The 21,047-nt window shown below is 37.6% G+C and overlaps 3 protein-coding genes across 3 annotated transcripts in view; 2 read left to right on the forward strand and 1 right to left on the reverse strand.

The window, feature by feature from the left end:
- LOC134799915 (translation machinery-associated protein 16 homolog) overlaps window positions 1–734 on the forward strand; it is a 169,746-nt gene extending 169,012 nt beyond the window's left edge. The window contains exon 2 of the mRNA XM_063772353.1: window positions 198–734. Coding sequence (XP_063628423.1) covers window positions 221–712 — 492 coding nt within the window. The 5' untranslated portion in view covers window positions 198–220 and the 3' untranslated portion in view covers window positions 713–734. The remainder of the gene's footprint in view (window positions 1–197) is intronic.
- A 5,331-nt stretch (window positions 735–6,065) lies between these two features.
- On the reverse strand, window positions 6,066–11,433 carry LOC134799914 (transmembrane protein 134). The gene is made up of 3 exons (XM_063772352.1): window positions 11,158–11,433; window positions 7,630–7,871; window positions 6,066–6,942 (listed from the first exon to the last, which is right to left on the reverse strand). Exons 1-3 carry the CDS (start codon window positions 11,310–11,312, stop codon window positions 6,839–6,841), a joined length of 501 nt encoding a protein of 166 aa, XP_063628422.1. The 5' UTR covers window positions 11,313–11,433; the 3' UTR covers window positions 6,066–6,838.
- Window positions 11,434–11,854: 421 nt separating this feature from the next.
- LOC134799836 (probable ATP-dependent RNA helicase DDX55 homolog) lies at window positions 11,855–19,867 on the forward strand. The gene is made up of 9 exons (XM_063772234.1): window positions 11,855–12,217; window positions 12,640–12,834; window positions 13,331–13,465; window positions 14,204–14,346; window positions 14,864–15,064; window positions 17,224–17,464; window positions 18,010–18,148; window positions 19,002–19,210; window positions 19,623–19,867. Exons 1-9 carry the CDS (start codon window positions 11,921–11,923, stop codon window positions 19,848–19,850), a joined length of 1,788 nt encoding a protein of 595 aa, XP_063628304.1. The 5' UTR covers window positions 11,855–11,920; the 3' UTR covers window positions 19,851–19,867.
- The last annotated feature ends 1,180 nt before the right edge of the window (window positions 19,868–21,047 follow it).

A 21,047-nucleotide genomic window follows, 5' to 3' on the forward strand; every position in this document is an offset into this window, starting at 1 on the left:
TATTTTTTCAAGTTCAAGTTTACTTTGAGTTGTGAAATATAAAAGTATTTCTGTCATGGTTTTTAACTAGCGCTATTCGTAAACGCAAAACTTATCTGTCAATTTGACATTTCAACGAACACGTGACAATGACATAAGGTTTATTTATGTAGGTTAGAATTTTATTTTGAAATCACTGTTTAGTTTTGTTTGTGAAGGATAAAATACAATAAACCTCAAAATGCCCAACATGAAGAAAAATATGGAGAAACTGAAACATCCAAACAGCAGAAAAACTCAAAAACTAGCAACGAAAATGAAGAGAAACGAAAGAAAAGACAACAACAAACTCGGCACTCACATCAAACAGAACTTAATTGGTGAGAAAATCCTCTGGTTCAAGGAGAGGATTCCTGGAGATTGTCTAGTATTAACTAGGGAGCAGACTTTGGAGTTGATAGAAACTTATTTAGCAAGATTTGATGAGGAACTAGAACAGATTGCTATAAAGAATTCTATTGGCCATCGTAAGAATCGTCATCAGCACGCGAGTAGGGAAGACATCATTAATATTACTAAGAAGAGGGAGCAGGATGAATTTGAGACGTGTGGTCTGGAGATGCCGGACCTCCTGGATGCGGAGCAGATGCAAGTTTTGAGGAACTGGAACGGAGAACTGAGGTTTCTGCAGCATTTCAAGCTTAAAAGATTTACTAGAAAGCATTTAATATAATTTTAAGTAAAAAACTGTCTTTTATTGCGCCCTTCTCACTTTATTTACATACACACACTTCAATACACTGTTTACATTACTTAGAATGAAGTTGGTTGACTCAAAACAAAACATTCAATTATTGAATCTTAAAGGACTATGCATCTTATGGTCCCAAAATCAACAGAGTTGAGAGTTAGGTCATTAGATAGGTATTTCTCTGTACTTCATTTTGTTCTATGAGCACCAAGCGGAATTCCATTGCAGAACTGAGATATTGGTATTTTAGAATGTTGTCACCCTTATTACCTAGGCAATAGAGTCCACCGCCGGGCGAGCGCGGCAAATAATTCGGTGTGCTCGCCCGGCGGTGCGCGAACATCTCCCCTGCAGCATTAATTTACTTACTTGGACTCTATTGCCCAGGTAATAAGGGTGACGACATTTTGGCTAAAATACCAATATCTCAGTTCTGCAATGGAATTCCACTTGGTGCCCATAGAACAAAATGAAGTATATAGAAATACCTATCTAATGACCTTACTCTTATTTCTGTTGGCGTTGGGTCCAGGCTCCATACAAAGTTGCCCATGGTCCTTTTGTGACCAATTGTTAATGACCTAACTAATAATAATTGGATTAGCTATTTGATAGCCATTAATTTTCAATCTGTGACTATGGCAATCTTAGTATTTTGTTATCAATTCGTCACCATTTGTCCCCAATTTAATTTTCAACAATAACAAAACACTAGCTCCTTTAATTGGTGCGTTAAAATAATGAGAACTAGCTGCCTGATACGGTGGTCATCTTTATTGACAATAGGTGGGTTCACACAGAATGAGGCACCATGTGAGAAATAATATGGACTCATCTAATGGAAAAAAAACATGCACCATATTGCTGTACTAAGCAGTTCTGAAATTTCATTCAAATGTGTATGTTGGTGGCCAATCGTAAAGTTCCTGTACAATGTTTTGACGGTAGTCACATTAAACCAATAGATAGGTAGGATCGGTTGACTCAGGGAATGAGACAATGATTTTTCATATTTCACGATATGCTTAGGAATTGTATGATCTGCCGCCGACATATATATGTAAGTACATATCATGCGAGAACAATGTAAACAATTTAATGATATTTGCAATTGTGCCGAGTATGGCAGCATATTTCATATAACTAAATATTCAATGTCCAGTTTCAGTGGATCCCAACTCAACACACTTAACATTCAACTTAGGGTGGTATTCCACCTGTCCAATTTCTTTGTCCAATGTCAGTGCGTCTCATTCTCTCATTAAAGCAAAATGTGAGACGCAATACACATTGGACAAAGAAATTGGATAGGTGGAATACCACCCTTAAGCATGTCAATATCGTCGCTATACTTACTCAACCTCATATCTGCAACAATCATTTGATGGAAATGTCGCTTTTCTTTCATTCGGAATACGGGTGTTTTTGTCATCAAATGAGTGTTGCAGATACGAGGTTGAGTAAGTATAGCGGCGATATTAAGTTCATGTTTTGAACAGTCATCATTTTAAAGCATACGTGTGGTTAATGTAAAACCAATGTTATTACATAGAAATAAAACACAAGTCAGCTTAAACATTTTTTATTGCTTTTATACTAATGAGGAAAGGATGTAAATGATGCTTTTAGATCTCAAACATATGTCTAGGCACTTTGAATAGTCTATAACATTACTTAACTTAATTACTTTAAACAATTGCCTCCTCAAAGTACATTAAACATAATGAAGATTGTTCTTTTGGATGGACTTTGTATTATACAGTCAACATCATACATTCAAGTAAATTCTCTGAGAGTTTTATAAATATAGTAAAATATTTAATATACATAGTATGTATGTGCAGATAGCTTCTGTCTATTTTTGAAAATTAAGGATGTTATCTTACCATGTTATACGATTTTAAGACATTGTTTATAGGCCAAATTAGATTTTTTCCAGGAATTAATTCCCAGCAAGCTGGGAATCGTCTTAATATAATACCTTCATTTGGTTCTAAATTAGTGTTATCCGAGTTTGCTCCATTCCAGGAGTTGTGGGAAAAAAATAATCTCTTTTTCAGTTTTTTGCTTGTAGTTCTAAAACGGTACTTCCGACGGAAAATGTGCTCTAATCATGATAAAAATTTACATCTGAAGATCCGAAAGGTACCTTAATATGAATTCGTAGTCAAAGATTGTAAAAAATTGCCGCCACTTTGAATTCCATTTTTTTTTGTAAAATCGTGTTAAAATCCGAATTTTTTTTTCAGCCGTGTCTGATCCACGGCAACCTTGGTGGTACCTAGTGACATTGTAGTTGATGGTGGGTTCCTTCTACATCGAGTGGTTTTGTCAATCCAAGGTAAAATGTATCTCCCAAGGCTCCCAAAATTTATCCACACCTCCCGGGATGGAGCAAACTCGGATTATATGCATTTAGGACCAAATGAAGGTATAAAAATGATGTCTAGTTTGCTGGGAATTAATTCCTTAAAACGCTTTTTTTTATCTAATTTGACCGGGCTACATGGGAGAAACGAATGTTCAGTTTTGCCAAAAAACGTCGCTATCAGCGGCAATTTTTCACAACTAAGAAAGAAAAATAAAGATTCCTGACAACTTTTGTTTTTGCTTGTCTGTACGACCCAAATATAATTAAATACACGCAAAATAGTTTTTTCATTCATTTGTGTAACGAAAACATAAATAAATAAGGGTAGCTTTCGTTACACCGTGGAAACAACTGAAATTGATACATGTAAACGGTCAAGAACCTATATAAAATAAAACGTAGGATAACTATAATATTAAGCAATATTGTATTCAGATAAAATTACGAGTATCAAGGATTATAATAACTGATATTAAAGAATCTTCCTTCTTACAACACATTTTTTGGCTTTTTACAATTTTTTTCAAGTACCGCATATTTTGTTAATTAATATTTTCTTTATTACAATAAGCATTAAGTAATCCAGTTTATCTTAATTTTAGAGTAGGTAAATTGAATAATTTAATGATATATTTACAAGTGATAACTAAATACATACATTACTATAAGACTATACATATTAGTCGGACAGATTTATTTTTAAAAATACAAATTATCACACAAAAAATACACAACACAAAACACTGACGAAATGTATACCTACACATTCTTACACACCTGTGAAGTACTCAGGTAAAGGTAACACATTTTTACTCTTCAATTAGGTGCCGTATGAATATAAACTTATTAAATGTGTCTCCTACGCGTCTAAGACATACAGTAGTGATATAAATTTCTAACGCATGGCAAATTAATGGATTATTCAAGTGAGATTTAATGGATAAAAAAGGTAGACTAGACAGTTATACAACCCCAATTCTTTATATTAATATTACAAGATAATTTCATTTATTTGCAGATTTTAAGGCATAAATTGGTTTGTAATTTAATTAATTCCATTGTGTAACGAAATCATTAGTCATAAAATTTGTTTTCAGTTCACGAATTAACCAATTAAATTGCTTAACTGTGTTTTTTTTATTCATCCGTACAACACTACGTAGGTAAGGTACTCATTGTTATGTGCCTGTGTAAGAACTTTGTTTTTCGAACTGTTTTGCATATCTTTAATTTAATCCGCGTACCTAATACTGTACCACGTATTTATAATAATTTAAATTAAAACTTGAATGTAACATAACATAATAGTCCTTTAAACTTCACTTAAATGTTTGACCAATTTTCGTGACACAGTGGAATCAATTAAATTATAGACTAATTAAGTTCTTAACATATAAAAAAAATGTTGCAACTCTTAAACTAACTAAATATTTTGGTGATGGATGCAGTTATTTATTTTTATATTTTCTTTACTCAATAATTGTAAATAGGATATAATAATAAGGATATAATTTAAAACATTTATGTATTTCGTTATCTTAAGATCAAAACAAAATCTCATAAATAGGACAAAGTTATCTAATTAATTAGTCAGGAATATCAGAGAAATTCGAATTCGAAACATCGCTTCTTTTTCAAACGCTTATTTTAAAGTATCCCTGTATGTATTGTATAGCTGCATATAATTGCGTCGTCATCGCATTTATATCGTGAAATTTGACAACAAAAATACCTCAAAAGGGGAGGAACATGCTACATTGTATCTTTTTGCAGTTTAAAACCAATATCATGTATTTACATGATAGACTGCAATCATTACTGAAACGCAAACATAGAGAGCAAAACGCAATGTTTGTCAAGTAACAAAGAGGGACCTTTGACTCTGCCGTAATATTTTATTTTAATTCCAAGAAAATAATGGTCTATTATAAGTTTTTCTCTAACTTTGTCTATGCCCCTCCTGTTTACTACTTACGAAGTTTACATTATTATCAATTTTAAATACTTTAAATAACACAACACAATGTAAATTATGCGTAAAAGTTAATTAGTTAATTCGAAGAATATAAATTAATCAAATTATTAATCATCAGATCGTCATTTCTGTACACAGAACAATGGTAGGCATTCCTGATATTGCAGAGGCGTGCGCGGAACCGAGGTTCTTTCGAAAATTTGAAGAAAGGTAAAAGTTCTTAATACAATCTGTGTAAGTTGTTTATTTATATTTCTGACCATTCCGCAAGAAACTGTATCATATTTATTTTGTATCCTCAATGACAGAACGACGAATTAAAATATCAAACTGGGCATTATTATGGGTGATTAAGAAAATTTACACAGTTAAACAATGACACTTTTTTTCTACAATCTAATTTTTCCTTTGTATAACGAAGTAACCTGTAGTAGAAATATATGACTAATTTTCGTTACATAATGGAATCAATTAAATTAGCCTCAATTTTAAGTTGTTCTAAATTAAAATCCGTAATCATCTTTTATTTCTTCCATTAGGAGGATCTCTAATATAACTTTATGAAATATTAATCTAATTTAAAAAATGCTCCATTTCTTTTATGTCATAAAGTCACAGAATGTTTACAGACAAACATAACTGAGTGATTTAGCCTGACATAATACCATTGATATGAAAGGATTCTAAGATTAATAGAACAATAGTGATTTGTATCTATGGTATTATTTCAATGGCAGAATGTCAAAGTCACATACTGCCCGATTCGAACTTTAAGATACGTCAAATAATACATCGACAAACGATATGGATTAGATGTGTCAGTGTCAAAAGTGACGTTTTTGTTTGAAGAAAGGTCACATTTGACACTGACATCTAATCCATATCGTTTCTAGATCTATTAATCGTTCTAGATCTATTGTATCTATCGTACTGACATCTAATCCATATCGTTTCTAGATCTATTAATCGTTCTAGATCTATTAATCTTAAAGTTCGAATTGGGCCGATAGTTTTGATTGTTTACATTTTTTTAAACACTTCAATGAACTGAGTTCAATTCAATTCTAGTTCAATTTATAGTCCAAAGACAATAAGTAGGTATCAAGAAGGTACTCTTTTTTCTCTTAAAAGGTTTCCTCTTAAAGAGAATATTAAGAGAACTTAAGAGAAGATAAAACCAAATAATTCGAATTTTTCAAAATGAAGTGACAAAGCATCACTAACTGCGGATGACACTTATAGCGAATACTGATATGCCATTTACAGGAATATTCCCATAATAGGAATGTTCCCAATATGGTACCAGTCATTATTCCAAAGTTCCTACAGGATAGGACAGTCAGCAGCAAATGTAGTATGTGTTCAAAATTACATTTTATGGTTAGGAGATCAAGACTACTGTGATATTTTAATTAATTAGAGTTTAATTGACGTTTCTGGGTGTGGGCGTACAAATGAATGGTATGTGTATATGATAAAAATCCTGACCGAATTTAGAGTCTTTTTTTTGCATTTTTATCGAGAACGATTTTTTTTACTCTATACAGCAGAACCGAGGATTGAACCGACATTTTGGACCCCCACACACATTATCTATGTTTTTTATTCTCATTTATATTTGCCAATTTTTTTAAACGCCCTATTTACAAAAAACTCTAGCTACTTAAAAACACAAGTATGTATAATTTTGAACACATTAATTTAGCAGCTGACTGTTCCTACCTAACAAAATGAGATGAATTCGAAGGCTTACTCAAGGCGATCAGGTGAAGAGCGGCAGATGGTAGAAGTCGTAGCCTCGTTGCCCGCGCGCCGCTAACCAGATGTACACCACGTGGTAGGCGCCGGGGACGAAGCAGATCATACCTACAACAAAGTACATGAATTTCGAGGGTTCATTTAGACGGTGCGAGTGCGAGTTCCATTACATTGCAGTAATTGATTGTTCGGCTTAGTTGGATATAACCTTAACGGTCCGCAATGTAATTAATAAAATTTTGGTACAAGCTTTTATCTTCAGCTTTTCTAACTATAAAAACTTTCCTACAAAAAAAGGTGTCATTATAGCCGGGTCCACACAGAGCGAGCATACGCGCGAGGCAATATCCTCGCGCACAAAACGGCCAGTGTAGACGTGCCTCGGCCGAGGCGGCGCGCGTGAGGTGCGTGGACCCGGCTAATGATAGTAGTTTTTGGGTGACGGGTTTGTAGTATGGTAGCCCCACTGAAATATTTATTTTATTTTGTTTTTAGTATTTGTTGTTATAGCCGCAACAGAAATACATCATCTGTGAAAATTTCAACTGTCTAGCTATCACGGTTCATGAGTTACAGCCTGGTGACAGACAGACGGACAGACAGCGGAACTTAGTAATAGGGTCCCGTTTTACCCTTTGGGTAAGGAACCCTAAAAATTTTGTATGATATTTTGGGGACTCTTTTTTCTCGTATTAGGATCGAAAGAGGTCGTGATTCTGAGCGGCAAAAATATAAAAATCAAAAATGCAATTTGAGGGATAGAGTTTTTGGGTAATGTGTTTTTTGTTTAAGTACCTGCTACGAAGAACACTGCTCCCTGCAGTCCATTCTCCGGCTCAGCAACAGCAAACGCTCCCATCCCCAGTAAACCCACGCCAACAACCAACAGAATGACCGCTGCGCACACTGTCTTCCAGTTCTCCCTGACTTTGGGATGGTTCCAGCAGTATGTTGCCTGTGTGGCCTCTACATACTCGTGGATTAGAGAGTCAGAGTCTCGGGAGGTCGTGTCGTCTGTGCATTTGTATGTTTTATTACTGGAAAAAGAAATAACATTCATTTGTGCTACAAAACAAGTACAAAAGGGGTAATTAAAAATAAGGGACAATTTTTACAGGTACATTATTAAAGCCTTACTTCATGTTCAATTGATTCAATTATGTAACAAAAATTTGTCACACATTTAAAAGAATAACTTTCGTTACGTGAAGGAGTTATTAAGTTACCACATATTATTTTTTAAATACTTAATAATATAATTAATAATAGTAGATTGCACAACAAGGGCATAAAGTGACCCAATTTTACCCGAGGCAATTTTTTGGTCTGAGCGAAGCGAAGACCAAAATAGTAGACGAGGGTAAAAATGGACATTTATGCCCTCGTTGTACACTTTAGAGCATAAAATGCGATTTTATGTCGTCTACGCACGACATAAAGGTGCACTTTTTGAGCATGAGAAGTGAAAAATTACAAACTAACCTAACTAAACTAACAACACAAAAAACTATTCACCAAATTAATTAAATTAATTAACTTTTTTTTAATTAATTAACTTATTGGCTTTATTAATGAATAATGTCAACAAATGAAACATTTATTAAAGATGTCTATTAGAGTTCTATATTCTGCAGTTATTTAAAATACATCTAAATGAATTCCAGAAAATATAAATCATATAAAAATCATTTCTTCAGATGACTATTAAATTTACAGTGCACAGATCTAATATTTAATGCCAGACTAACATGATAGGTATGCAGCATATAAATAAACATGATTCAGTCTGAATACTCTGAATCAACTTTCTGAGAGAGCAGACTGAAGATCAAAACAAATATGTCATAAATTAGGTCATTATTTACAGGAAAACCTAAACATAAAACAAATTAATTTTTAAGTTATTAAAACTGGTTTTATATTAATTAATATTGAGGTCATTGACCTAGGCCCTAGTCGCAGTCTACTGTAATGTCTGTAATACTTAAATACAAGATCTTATTTATGTCTACTTTGTGTTAATTTCATATGTTTCTAATGTTTAATAACCTGAAAGGATGAATTTTTCCTTTATCCAGGGGCGTATTTACCCTAGGGCCAACTGGGCCATGGCCCGGGGCGCCATTCCGTCAACGGCAGTGTATGCCGCCCCTGGCGGATTAAAATTTGTTTCCTTGACTAGCGAAACTTATTAGCCCGGGGCGCCAAATTTCAAAATACGCCCCTGCCTTAATATCACAGACTTTTAGAATCTTTTACTTATTTTTAAGATTGAAGAGAATGTAATATTAGTGTGCCGTGTGGTGCCGGCATCAGAATAGCACCACCCCATCTCGTCTCGTGGGTGTCGTATAAGGCGACTAAGGGAAAACTGGCGACAGATCGGCTGTCCCAAACCAAAACCTAGTAAGGGATAAATTTCTCAAAATGAGTTTTTTATGTTATTTGGACCCACCTAGTAAGTCCTCATCCGATTACAAAGACACCGGCTCAAAAATCGGCTTAAATGACAGAGATTTGGACACCTCCAAACCTAGTAAGTAGCATGTCTAGTGGCGGTTTACCATTGTAAAACCCAGTAAGTCACATATCCCATTACAAAAGCTAGTATGGCACTGAGACATACTAGGTTTTAGTGTGGTATAAGCGCCTTACTAGGTTTTTGAACTGGGAATCGTTGCGCGGGGGCAGCGCGGGGGCAGCGCGCGGGGCACCTAGTACCGTCCTGTCCTGATATCATGAGAAGCCCTAGGGGTGTTACGAATAAAAGAAAAATGGTATACTAACCTTAATCAACCTTATTTTATTTATACTCATTTAAATATGTATAGAGACAAATGGGTCGGTCATCTTTTTTTGTTGTTATTCTGTCCCATTAGTCAGGAGACAGTAGTGAAGCATAGTTTGTTAGAAAAAAATTTACACTTACATTCTACTAGTATACCAAGTAGACAACCAACTTGACTATGGAATGGGCATATACGAGTAACATCCATAAAAAAATATGTTTGGTTATTTTAAATACCATAAAACCAGGGTTTTAAGAGTGACCCAGGAGAACGTACTATGGAAACAAGTGACAAAAAAAAGTTGATTCACCCCACGGCAGATTCAGAAATAGATTATTGCGCTAGTTTTCGCCCAGCTCTAGTTTTCGTACGAACTTTGAATATAAACCTACATTGCTGCACAAATTTGGACTTATTTAAATTCTTAATGTCTAAACTAAACAACATTAATCCGTCAAGTGGACAGAAACTAGCGCAAATATCCTATCTATTAAGCAGTTAACACCTACTAAGAGCACTTACTAGGTTTTTGAGCTGGATTATGTAAGACACTTCTATCGGTACTTACATTTTCAAACCTAGTAAGGAGCATAAAACGTGCAAAATACGTAATATATATTGATATATGGATGTTAATACATGTTACAATGGTTGATAATGTACCTATTTACATTAAAAAAATTACATAAAATTAAGAATTTTTTTGAGGCTGACACTTTTTATGTTTTTACGCTCTCCTGTAAAATTTGGTCTGAAGCAGTTACTAGGTTTTGGTATGGGACAGCCGAGATATGCATATGAGCAAGGCTCGCCCATATCCTTAGCGGGGTCCTTGGTCACAAGAGCTGGGCGCGCGCCACATCGAATGTAATATTAGTTAAATTTAACGTCATTTTTAAATGTTGTACAGCGTTGGTTGAAAATCTCTTTCTCTGAATCAGACAAATACACACTTTCAGTTAATGTAGTAGTCACTATCTAATAAGTTGATGTCATATTTGAGAAGTAAATATCAACAATGTTAGAAATTATTGTTGGTTTAAGATTTTGCAATAAGCTGCACACATATTGTTATCTACGTATTTACAGTGTTTACTTAACTGTTTCAACAGGGCAAGTTGTAAAACATAATCTTATAATCACATTGCGTATTGCAACAACTATCACACATAATAATAAAACATAAAAGTTATTGCCGATTATACAATGACCGATATTTCGTAAATACTTGACTTACTTCACTTCTCATTACAATAATCTTGTCAACAAGGAAATACAGGTCATTGCACTAGTTTAAATTAGCCATAATTAGACCGATAATTAGCGTAAAACGAAGTGTGAAGTAGGTCTGCGGGGCGCGAGTAACGGCTGCCTCGATTAGACCAGTTCAAAAGCCTTTTGCCCCATTAAGGCCAGTCTCTGACTCACGTAAAGGTCAAGACCGCGACAGTATGGCACAAAGAAATGTCCGGAATGACGCCCAATTAAACTCACAGCTGTTGCGCTATAGAACAATAACGTCGTAAATAATTACCTGGACAAATATTCACTTCCATTCTTATATTTATTATTCTGCAACGGCGATCTGTCGCCCGTAGCGCCATACACTTTTATAGCTTCGTCTGTCTCCTCCTCGAAGGCGTCGTCGATTGAAAATCGTTTGTCACTATTACCGAACGATCTCGTCATTCTTAAATTTTATTGTTCTTTAATTGGATATGTAAAAGAAACATTACAACTTATTACAAAGACAAAACAATGCTGTCAATTTGTCATATCAACGATATCAACATGCGCCATATTGATTTCGCTATGTTCAAAAACCATTACTAATCAAATTATATAAATGGCGATGTATTTTTGTATGTTATTTATTCGTTATAGAATAAATTTTGTAAACCGCAACTATCAGCAAAGAATAATTATTTACAGTGACGACGTTTCCGCTCACTACTCTTTAAATAAATGGCGCGCGAGTGAACTACGCGCATATCACAAGAGGATTCAGAACGTCAACAAAACAACAAAAAACGACTTTTAAAATTTGTTTTGGTTGACTGTTTATACTAGATTTATTGATGTATTTATTTTCTTATATTTCGTTTAATATACATTATTAGTGCAAATGTTAAATTTACTGAACTTCAATCGATAAAGTTTTCAATATTTCCCTTTTTCGTATCTTGTAACACTGCAAACGTCAAAATCAGCTGTCATCTATCAGATGTCAAACGCACATGGGACTCCGCAGCGTTGCGATAATTTGTTTTTCTTTGATTTCAATGTAAATAATCAAAATGGTAAATAAAGACTGGTCAAAAGTGCAGCCTGGGCTGTCGGCGCCCGTGCTAAACTGCATAAAGAAGCAGGGTTTCGAATCTATGACGCCTATTCAGGCCGCGGTGATACCTTTAATTTTGTCGTGTAAAGATGTGGTGGCGGAGGCCGTGACAGGGTCGGGCAAGACGCTGGCGTTCGTGGTGCCGCTGCTGGAGATGCTGCTGAAGAAGCAGAAGGAGGCGCCGCTGCGGAAGGACTTTGTTTATGGACTCATTATAGCCCCGACGAGGGAGCTTGCCACACAGATTTTGAAAGTAAGTAATTGTAAAAGAGTAATAAGAGTAGTAAGAGTAATGTATTTCATTGTGTACGCCATTCAAGAGGTTACACGCGAGGGGTTCCAGGGTTCCTTAAGGAAGGCAATGAATCGGCCAGGATGGAGAGCACTACAGCACAGAGCGGCTTATGGTGGTCACGACCCTCAGACATGAGGATTCGACTAGGAAGAAGAATGTATTTCGAAATTTTATTAGTGTTGTTAATTGTGTAGTTATGTACAGGAATTTAGTTCAACTAAAAGAAAGTTATATGATGTGATTGTATGATAATTTTTAACAATACCTTTTCATCTTACTCGACTCCAGTGCCTAAATATAGCTACAAGTAAAATTTCATAGTATCCTTGTACATTATATTATAAAGTGTATAAACAATGTTACTTTTATTTGTATCCAAGGTCATAGAGTTATTCCTTGAAGAGCCAGAACTCTCCCACGTGACCCGCTGCCTGCTCGTCGGAGGCCGTTCCGTGGACATGGACATAGCCAGTCTGCAGGAAGGAGCGCACATCATAGTCAGCACTCCGGGAAGGCTGGAGGACTTGTTGGCGGAAAGGAAACAAGCTAACTTGGCTGGAAGACTTAGGGAATTGGTGAGGATTCAATAACTTCAATATTGAGAAATTCAATCTCTATTTTTTGTTTACTCAGAGACATCTGCAAACAAGAGCCAGAATTGTACCTTCAAAGAGCCGCAAGCGGCTCACAAGCCATGGTTTGCCGGCCCTTGGACGAACATAACTTCCCAGAAAACTACTTATGAATTTTTCCATATAATCAATTTTAGCACTTTTTTTGACGATGAGATACAGTTTGGTTCAACTGGCTTCAAGAGTTATTAGTTATTAGTAGTCTCTGAGTTATTAATATTAATAGTCTCAAAGGTTGTTTTCCTTCGTATTTTCTCAGAAACGTGCGTATTTGCCATGCTACTTCAATCAACCTCAGTACTTTTTGTACCTGAGTTTTGAGACTGACTGAAATAGCAAGACATGTTCGTATATTTCCGTGGAAATAGGATGGAAAACAATTATGCTTTATCTTAACACAGCTAAAAAACATTATTTTATCTATATGGTTTGGTTCTAGGAGTTCCTGGTCCTGGATGAGGCAGACCGTCTCCTGGACCTGGGGTTCTCATCAGCACTCACCACCATACTGCAGTACCTGCCGCGCCAGCGCCGCACTGGACTCTTCTCTGCCACGCAGACCAAGCAGCTGCAGGTATTAAAAAAAGAAAACAATGCCATTATTGGACTTTCTGGGCCTGTTTGCGACGGGTGGCGATAAACTGAATCATGACCGAGGGGAGTGTTTTAAATCGACATGAGTTGGGAATTACCTTTTTGCACGTGTAATGTACAACGTTTTACAGTACATATGGCCATTTAAATTTTCGACATATGCGCGTATTGTGGTAATTACCGCTCTAGGGTGGTAAAGTAGCACCATATGCACTGTAAAAACATGTACCAGCCAGTTATTTTATGACTTAGTTCTCTCAACAAACCTTTCTCCAGTCCTTGGCTGTGTATTATCTTTTCGTTGCCTAATGTAGGAATCCTCAATCTTTTTGAGTCAAGGGCCACGGCTATTCCTTCCGTTCTTCCACTCTTTTTTCATGGGCCAGATTATGACATAGTCCAACGATGTGCCAATTCAAGTGAATTAGCCGAGCGCTCACCAGCCTCCTGTCAGCTGTGATAATAAAATGCTACAAGGAGGCTGGGAAGCAATGATGATTTAATGCTCAAATTTTTTTTACGATTTCCACGCCCATGCTTTTAAAGCTTTTTATTTATTTAATCTTTATTGCACATAGGAAAAACACATTGTACAAAAGGCGAACCTTTTTCGGGTTTGAAAAGCAAGCCCTTTTTGTGGGCCAGATTTTATGGAATCTGGCATTTCACGGGGCTTAGTTTACAGACCCCTGATTTGTAACGAAATTGTCTCTTTCAGGATCTGGTGCGTGCGGGTTTAAGGAACCCAGTGGTGGTGAGCGTCAAGGAAAAATCCACGATATCGACGCCGCTGCTGCTGGAGAATTACTACGTCATCGTGGAACCGCAGGACAAATTCCTTTTTCTGTTAAATTTTATTAGGTATGTTGGCAGTTAATAACCCCTTACTGCATATATTAAAAAATATTTGTTTAAATTTACACTTTAATAGCTTTCAATAGAGTTGAATATCATATCCGCCATATATAGGGTTATGTTACAGGTATGTGTAAAAAAAAAAAATTTAGAAATTATATTCAAGAAATAATTATTTTAGTAAATTTACAACTAATTTCCGCATGGCATATGAAGCAAATGACCTTTTTCTGATGGAAGGCCACAATAGGGTATTTTCCTACTAGTCAAATCAGTTACTTTTTTAGAACTGTCAAAACGATTTGCTAATATGGAATTTATATGAAACATTACATTGTGACGTCACGGTCAACTCACCTACTTTTTATATTTCTATCCGATTTATTAAATAGAATAGAACTTGTGTTTAAAAATAACTCCTATCTGTGTTTTTCTAAGAATTATCTGGTGTTTTATTTCATGCATGGTGTAAAATAATTTATTTTAAATACAGTATAATACCCTATTATATTCCTGTGTCCAGAAACCGCAAGATAGTAAAAGGGCTGTTCTTCCTCCCGACGTGCGCGTGCGTGGACTACTGGGCGGACGTGCTACCCGCCTTCCTCCCCGACGTCAAGGTCTTCGCCATTCACGGCAAGATGAAGCAGAAGAGGAGCAGGATCCTTGACAAGTTCCGAGAGAGTGAGGGGACTATTCTGCTGTGTACGGATTTGTTGGCCAGGTAAGTTATGTATGAATAGTTAGAGTTCGTGTCTCCGCTTGAACCACATGTGAGACATTGCCTCATGTATTAACAATACACCCGGTCTTCCTGAAAGACGTCAAGGTCTTCGCCATACACGGCAAGATGAAGCAGAAGAGGAGCAGGATCCTCGACAAGTTCCGAGAGAGTGAGGGGACTATTCTGTTGTGTACGGATTTGTTGGCTAGGTAAGTTATGTATGAATAGTTAAGAGTTCGTGTCTCCGCTTGAACCACATGTGAGACATTGCCTCATGTATTAACAATACACCCGGTCTTCCTGAAAGACGTCAAGGTCTTCGCCATTCACGGCAACAAGAAGAAGCAGAAGAGGAGCAGGATCCTCGACAAGATCCGAGAGAGTGAGGGGACTATTCTACTGTGTACGGATTTGTTGGCTAGGTAAGTTATGTATGAATAGTTAGAGTTCGTGTCTCCGCTTGAACCACATGTGAGACATTGCCTCATGTATTAACAATACACCCGGTCTTCCTCCCGATGTCAAGGTCTTCGCCATTCACGGCAAGATGAAGCAGAAGAGGAGCAGGATCCTTGACAAGTTCCGAGAGATTGAGGGGACTATTCTGTTCTGTACGGATTTGTTGGCTAGGTAAGTTATGTATGAATTTATTAGGGGGTATTACTGTAATGTTCTGCCGCCAGAGTGCAGTACTAAGCTAGCTAGTGAACCATAATATTGTGCCTTAAACTGTTTTTTGGCATGTTTTCACAGACTAAAATATGACATTGATGCATCAAGGCGGGGACTCCCTCTGGTCGCATAACAACTTTTGTCATATTTTTAATTGTCATAACACTTTATGTATAAAATTGTAAGTCATAAAAACCTTTAGTCAGAATTATTCCTGAGCATAACTGGGTTTTTGTCATAAATAAGTTGTCATAATTTTTGTAGTCATTAATTTAATTCGCATAAAATTTTAAGTCATCTGCTTGATATCCATAATCGTTTTTCGTTCGAAGTATTGCAGTGCATAGTATTAATATAGACATAAAAAAATTAAAGCATATATTTAGTGGTCATAAAAGAAACTAATCGTGATAGGTAGGTTAGGTTCGTTAGGTTGCTTTAGATGCCCGAAGGGCAAACTACGCAGAAATAGGAGCCCCGCGTGAGCGGGGCTCCGTCGAATTAAGTGTTTGGACGGAGATTAGGGAAAAGGTTTTTTTCGAGGAGTTGTTGAGAGGCTAAAATTAGTTTCTTAAATTATTTATGTAAACCATTATGGTTGAAAATTATTATGCTACAAAACGTTATACGTAAAAACCTTATAAATATCGATAAATATGCTTTTAGCTGGTATTACATTTGATTCATTATAATCAAAACCTATATGCACAAAAAAATTATGACAACTGCTGAGTATGTCATCAAATATTATGGCTAAAAATGTATGACAAAATATAATATGACTTTACATTTGTATGCGCAATGATGATTATGACACAAGTTGTTATGCGCATCAAAGATATGACCTAAACTTGTATGCAACCCAATATGGACCCATCAAGGCGGTTTGCAAGGGCCTACCGGGAAACGCGAAAATCTAAATTTAGTTATCTGCCTCTTTATTGCTCGAATATGCTGGTGATAGAGAGGTTAGATAACGAAATTTCGATTTTCTTGTTTCGCAGTAGACTCCCAGATTGTGATGGTTTGTGGTAGTAGCGCCCCGTACGCAGTTTCGCGTATTCCCTATAGTTCGTGTTTCAGCTTGAACCTCATGTATTAACAATACACCCGGTCTTCCTGAGAGACGTCAAGGTCTTCGCCATACACGGCAAAATGAGGCAGAATAGAAGTAGGATCCTCGAGAAGTTCCGAGAGGGGACTATTGTAGTGTGCACAGATTTATTGGCTAGCTATAAATAACTATTTAGGTGTTCGCGTCTTTGCTTGAACCACATGTGAGATACCGATGCATAAGGTGACGGGGTCCTCAGTCGTAACACTAATGTACTAATGAACAGTCAGCCTTACTGCCAGAAGTAATTAATTATCCCTTGAAATTGCTTAGCTTTAGGTTACCACTAGCTGTTACCAACCAGTGTGTAGGTACCTCTATATTATATATATTCATTTAAGAAACTTCACAGATTTTAATATCTTTCCCGCAGAGGCCTCGACATCCCGGAAGTAGAATGGGTGCTCCAATGGGAGCCGCCGACACACCCGGCCTCCCTCGTGCACCGAGTAGGACGCGCGGCGCGCGGCGGCGCGGCGGGCTGCTCGCTGCTGCCACTTCTACCTAGTGAAGACACGTATGTGCCGTTCATAGCGGCCAACCAGAAGGTCGAGCTGAAGGACTGGCGAGGGTCGGCAGACGAGATTAAGATTACGCAGAAACTTAGAGATAAGGTTAGTTTTCTTTCCGTACCTGCCTCTTTATTTCTGAATCTTTCGTTTTTTTATAAATTCTTAAGGTTCCGTCATACAGGCGCGTTTTCCGGGCGGGGCGTGAGCGTTTTATATGTAAAAGCGGCGCGCCTCACGCTCACGCGCCGCCCGTAAAACGCGCCTGTGTGACGAAGCCTTTAGAGTGACAGATACATCAGAATTCATATCTAAAATGTAGGTATAGACGTTCCTGAATGACATATTAACTGACATTTATAGACGGGTCTAACGCGAAATTTATTCAATTACCTTTATGATTCAATTACCGTGAGTTAATATGTGTTCAAAACGCGAAAGTTTTAAATATTATATTGTTCCTGAATGACTCTGAAACTGAGTAAATATTTATCTGAAACTCGCAATCACAAAATTATCTTTTTGATAAAATTGATTTCTGTGACTGGAGTCGATGTTCCATTTTGAAATTATTTCATTACATTTTCACATCCTCTTATAAGAATGGAATGGATGCTAACCCGAGAAATAAAAAAGCCCTTCTTTTCCAGGTGACATCGATTCTCCACGAGCACCAGAAGCGAGACCGCGCCATCTTGGACAAAGGCCAACGAGCTTTTGTCTCGCACATGAGGGCCTACAGCAAACACGAGTGCAACTTACTACTACAGTTTAAGCAGTTACCTTTAGGTGGGTACTAACATTTATTTATCGGCCTTATTTCGCAGCTATAAGGTTTAAAGTTCCGTCACACAGGCGCGTTTGCCGGGCGGGGCGTGAGCGGGGCGCGAGCGGGGCGCGCCGCATTTACATATAAAACGTTCACGCCCCGCCCGGAAAACGCATCTGTGCTGTGTGACGAAGCCTTTACTATGGCCAGTGAACTGTAACATTGTAATAAGTTGCTAACACTAAATCATTTGTATCCTACACGAGTGCAACCTGCTCATGTGGTTCAAGCAGCTACCTATAGATGGACCTACAGACGGTAGAGTCTAACATTAAGGGCCCACAGATTACCAGTTCGCTGGACGATATCAGCCTGTCAGTTAATCGCAAAAGGTGACAGTTCCGAACAACTGACAGGCTGATATCGTCCGGCGAACTGGTAATCTGTGGGCCCCTTTACAGCCAGTACAAGGAGACATCTTGGGCAAAATGCACAGATTTTTTGTGTGTAAAGTAAGGACACTAAGCACGAAGAATTTCACGCCTGTTCCTGTCTCTATCGCACACGCGTAATTATGATCCTGTCTCGCCCATGATGCCGGCTATCAATGCCACTGTGCGAGCGCGACAGTAACATTACTACGCACGTGTGATAGAGAAAGGAACAGGCGGGTCAATGTACGAAATTAATCGCGCTTAGCGTCCTGACTTTAGCTATATTCATTGTGACGTTCTCAATCAAAAGGTACCACTTTGTCGCTTAGCATAAAGACGAAATTTGCTAAGACGAATAACCTGTCAGAGCGTCCTTATATCAAGCGACAATGTGGTACCTTTTGATTGAGAACGTCACAATTATTATTTTTTATCCCAGGACACATAGCGACCAGCTACGGCCTCCTCAAGCTCCCCCTCATGCCGGAACTGAAGCAGGAACACAAAGACCAGTTCGTGGGACCCAAGGAGGAGGTGGACCTCAACAGCATACCGTACAAGGACAAGCAGAAGGAAACTAGTCGGCTGCAGAAGTTAGAGGAGTATAGGAAGACGGGGGTCTGGCCGAGCAAGAAGAAAAAGAAAATGGTGAGTTACGGGACTGAATTGACCGGTTTTCTCGCCTATCGTCGTGGCCGTCACTTTCTGGCTAGTATAGTGCGAAAGTGACGCATGACACGATGGACGAAAAGTGTGTTGGTCTTACATTTATTTAGGGCTAAGCAGGCAATGTCGTATTGGGGTGGTTTATAGTATACCTACAGATTTATCAGACAAGTCGGATTATTGGTGATGTTCAGTCCTGAGTATCTAAAACGGGAAGCAACATTGCATGCACAATTCGTAAATGAATTAGGATTTGGATCTTATTGAGTGATGGAGGTTGGATGCGTAATCTAATGTTTACCTACTCAAAAATACATAAGGTCGATAAAGAAAAAAGTTTTCGAGTCGAAATAAAAAAAATATTTAATTTTAACTAAGTTTTGAATTTGTTCAGGTAAAAACTCAACCCTGGGAGCAAGCAAAACAAAACAAAGAAGAGAAGAAAGAACGACGAAAAAAGCGCAAAGTGGAGAAGCAGGAAGGGAAGAAAGGCAAGAAGCGACGGGCGGTGACGCAGGAGGAGTTAGACGAACTGGCGGCCGATGTGGCGCTGATGAAGAAGTTGAAGAAACGGAAGATCACTAAAGAACAGTTTGACGAACAGTTCGATGGGGATAAATAAATGTGCACTATTATTTGTGTTTTGTTTTTATCTTGATATTTTCCCTAGAATTCAATCCTTTATTTGAACCCTTCTGAACTCTAGATTGATGCTTTATAAATTGGTGCCGTGACCAGGATCCAGATATTTTTTTTGTTAATCCTTTAAACGCCACGCCTATCGTGTGCGGCGCGTTTTTTGAACATTGTCGGAATGCACGAAGGTTGATATTAGACTAGCCGCGCGCGTCAGTTGATGTCTGGCGGTCAAAGGCCGCTAATTAAAAATGTTTTGTTATAACTTTTACGAATAATTCTATATACAAAGGGCGGAGTATTTTAGTACATTTTATAGCTAACCTGCTTAACTCTTTCAGTGCCGAAAACCACTATCGGGTATTTGATGATTTCGTTCCCAGGCCGGACGACCCGATAGTCGGGATCGTGGTACTACTGCTTTATATGACGAAATTGTTGTGGCCTAGCGCGGATGTTTTGTTTGCCTGGTTGGCAATGAATGTGTTAAACAATCAGCAGAAAAAATTGCCAAGCAGGACAAAATGATATAAATGAGTTTTTCCTTCTTCCTCGCGTTATCCCGGCATTTTGCCACGGCTCATGGGAGCCTGGGGTCCGTTTGACAACTAATCCCATGATTTGACGTAGGCACTAGTTTTTACGAAAGCGACTGCCATCTGACCTTCCAACCCAGAGGGGAAACTAGGCCTTATTGGGATTAGTCCGGTTTCCTTACGATGTTTTCCTTCACCGAAAAGCGACTGGCAAATATCAAATGATATTTCGTACATAAGTTCCGAAAAACTCATTGGTACGAGCCGGGGTTCGAACCCGCGACCTCCGGATTGAAAGTCGCACGCTCTTACCGCTAGGCCACCAGCGCTTCTAAATGAGTTCTTATTCTTATAATAAAACTATAGATTATTGTGAACACCTAACTGACTGACTGACAAACTTATAAAGATTAGGATAACAAATAATACCAGCAATGAAAATAGTAAAATAGACATTTATTTCTGCTCAACGCTTATAATTGCAACATGATGAGTATTCACAACAACAAGGCCTAACTACGGGGCTCGAGCCCATTTGACACTTGGCACTAGCACTAGCACCAATACCATCCGACCGCCATCATAAATTCAACTTTAACTTTCAGCAAATAGGGTATATTTTACACCAACTTCTCAATTATTTACAC

The sequence above is a fragment of the Cydia splendana genome, chromosome 19, assembly GCF_910591565.1.
Source record: "Cydia splendana chromosome 19, ilCydSple1.2, whole genome shotgun sequence".
Taxonomy (NCBI): domain Eukaryota; kingdom Metazoa; phylum Arthropoda; class Insecta; order Lepidoptera; family Tortricidae; genus Cydia; species Cydia splendana.

Excerpts from the sequence above, each read along its gene's own strand:
- LOC134799914 (XM_063772352.1), bottom strand. The coding sequence starts at position 11,312 with ATGACGAGATCGTTCGGTAATAGTGACAAACGATTTTCAATCGACGAC. Across the intron at positions 7,872-11,157 it reads GGAAGTGAATATTTGTCCAG|TAATAAAACATACAAATGCA; the intron begins GTAATTATTTAC and ends TTCTTTTTCCAG. Across the intron at positions 6,943-7,629 it reads AGCAGTGTTCTTCGTAGCAG|GTATGATCTGCTTCGTCCCC; the intron begins GTACTTAAACAA and ends ACTTTGTTGTAG.
- LOC134799836 (XM_063772234.1), top strand. The coding sequence starts at position 11,921 with ATGGTAAATAAAGACTGGTCAAAAGTGCAGCCTGGGCTGTCGGCGCCC. Across the intron at positions 12,218-12,639 it reads TTGCCACACAGATTTTGAAA|GTCATAGAGTTATTCCTTGA; the intron begins GTAAGTAATTGT and ends TTTGTATCCAAG. Across the intron at positions 17,465-18,009 it reads CGCAGAAACTTAGAGATAAG|GTGACATCGATTCTCCACGA; the intron begins GTTAGTTTTCTT and ends CTTCTTTTCCAG.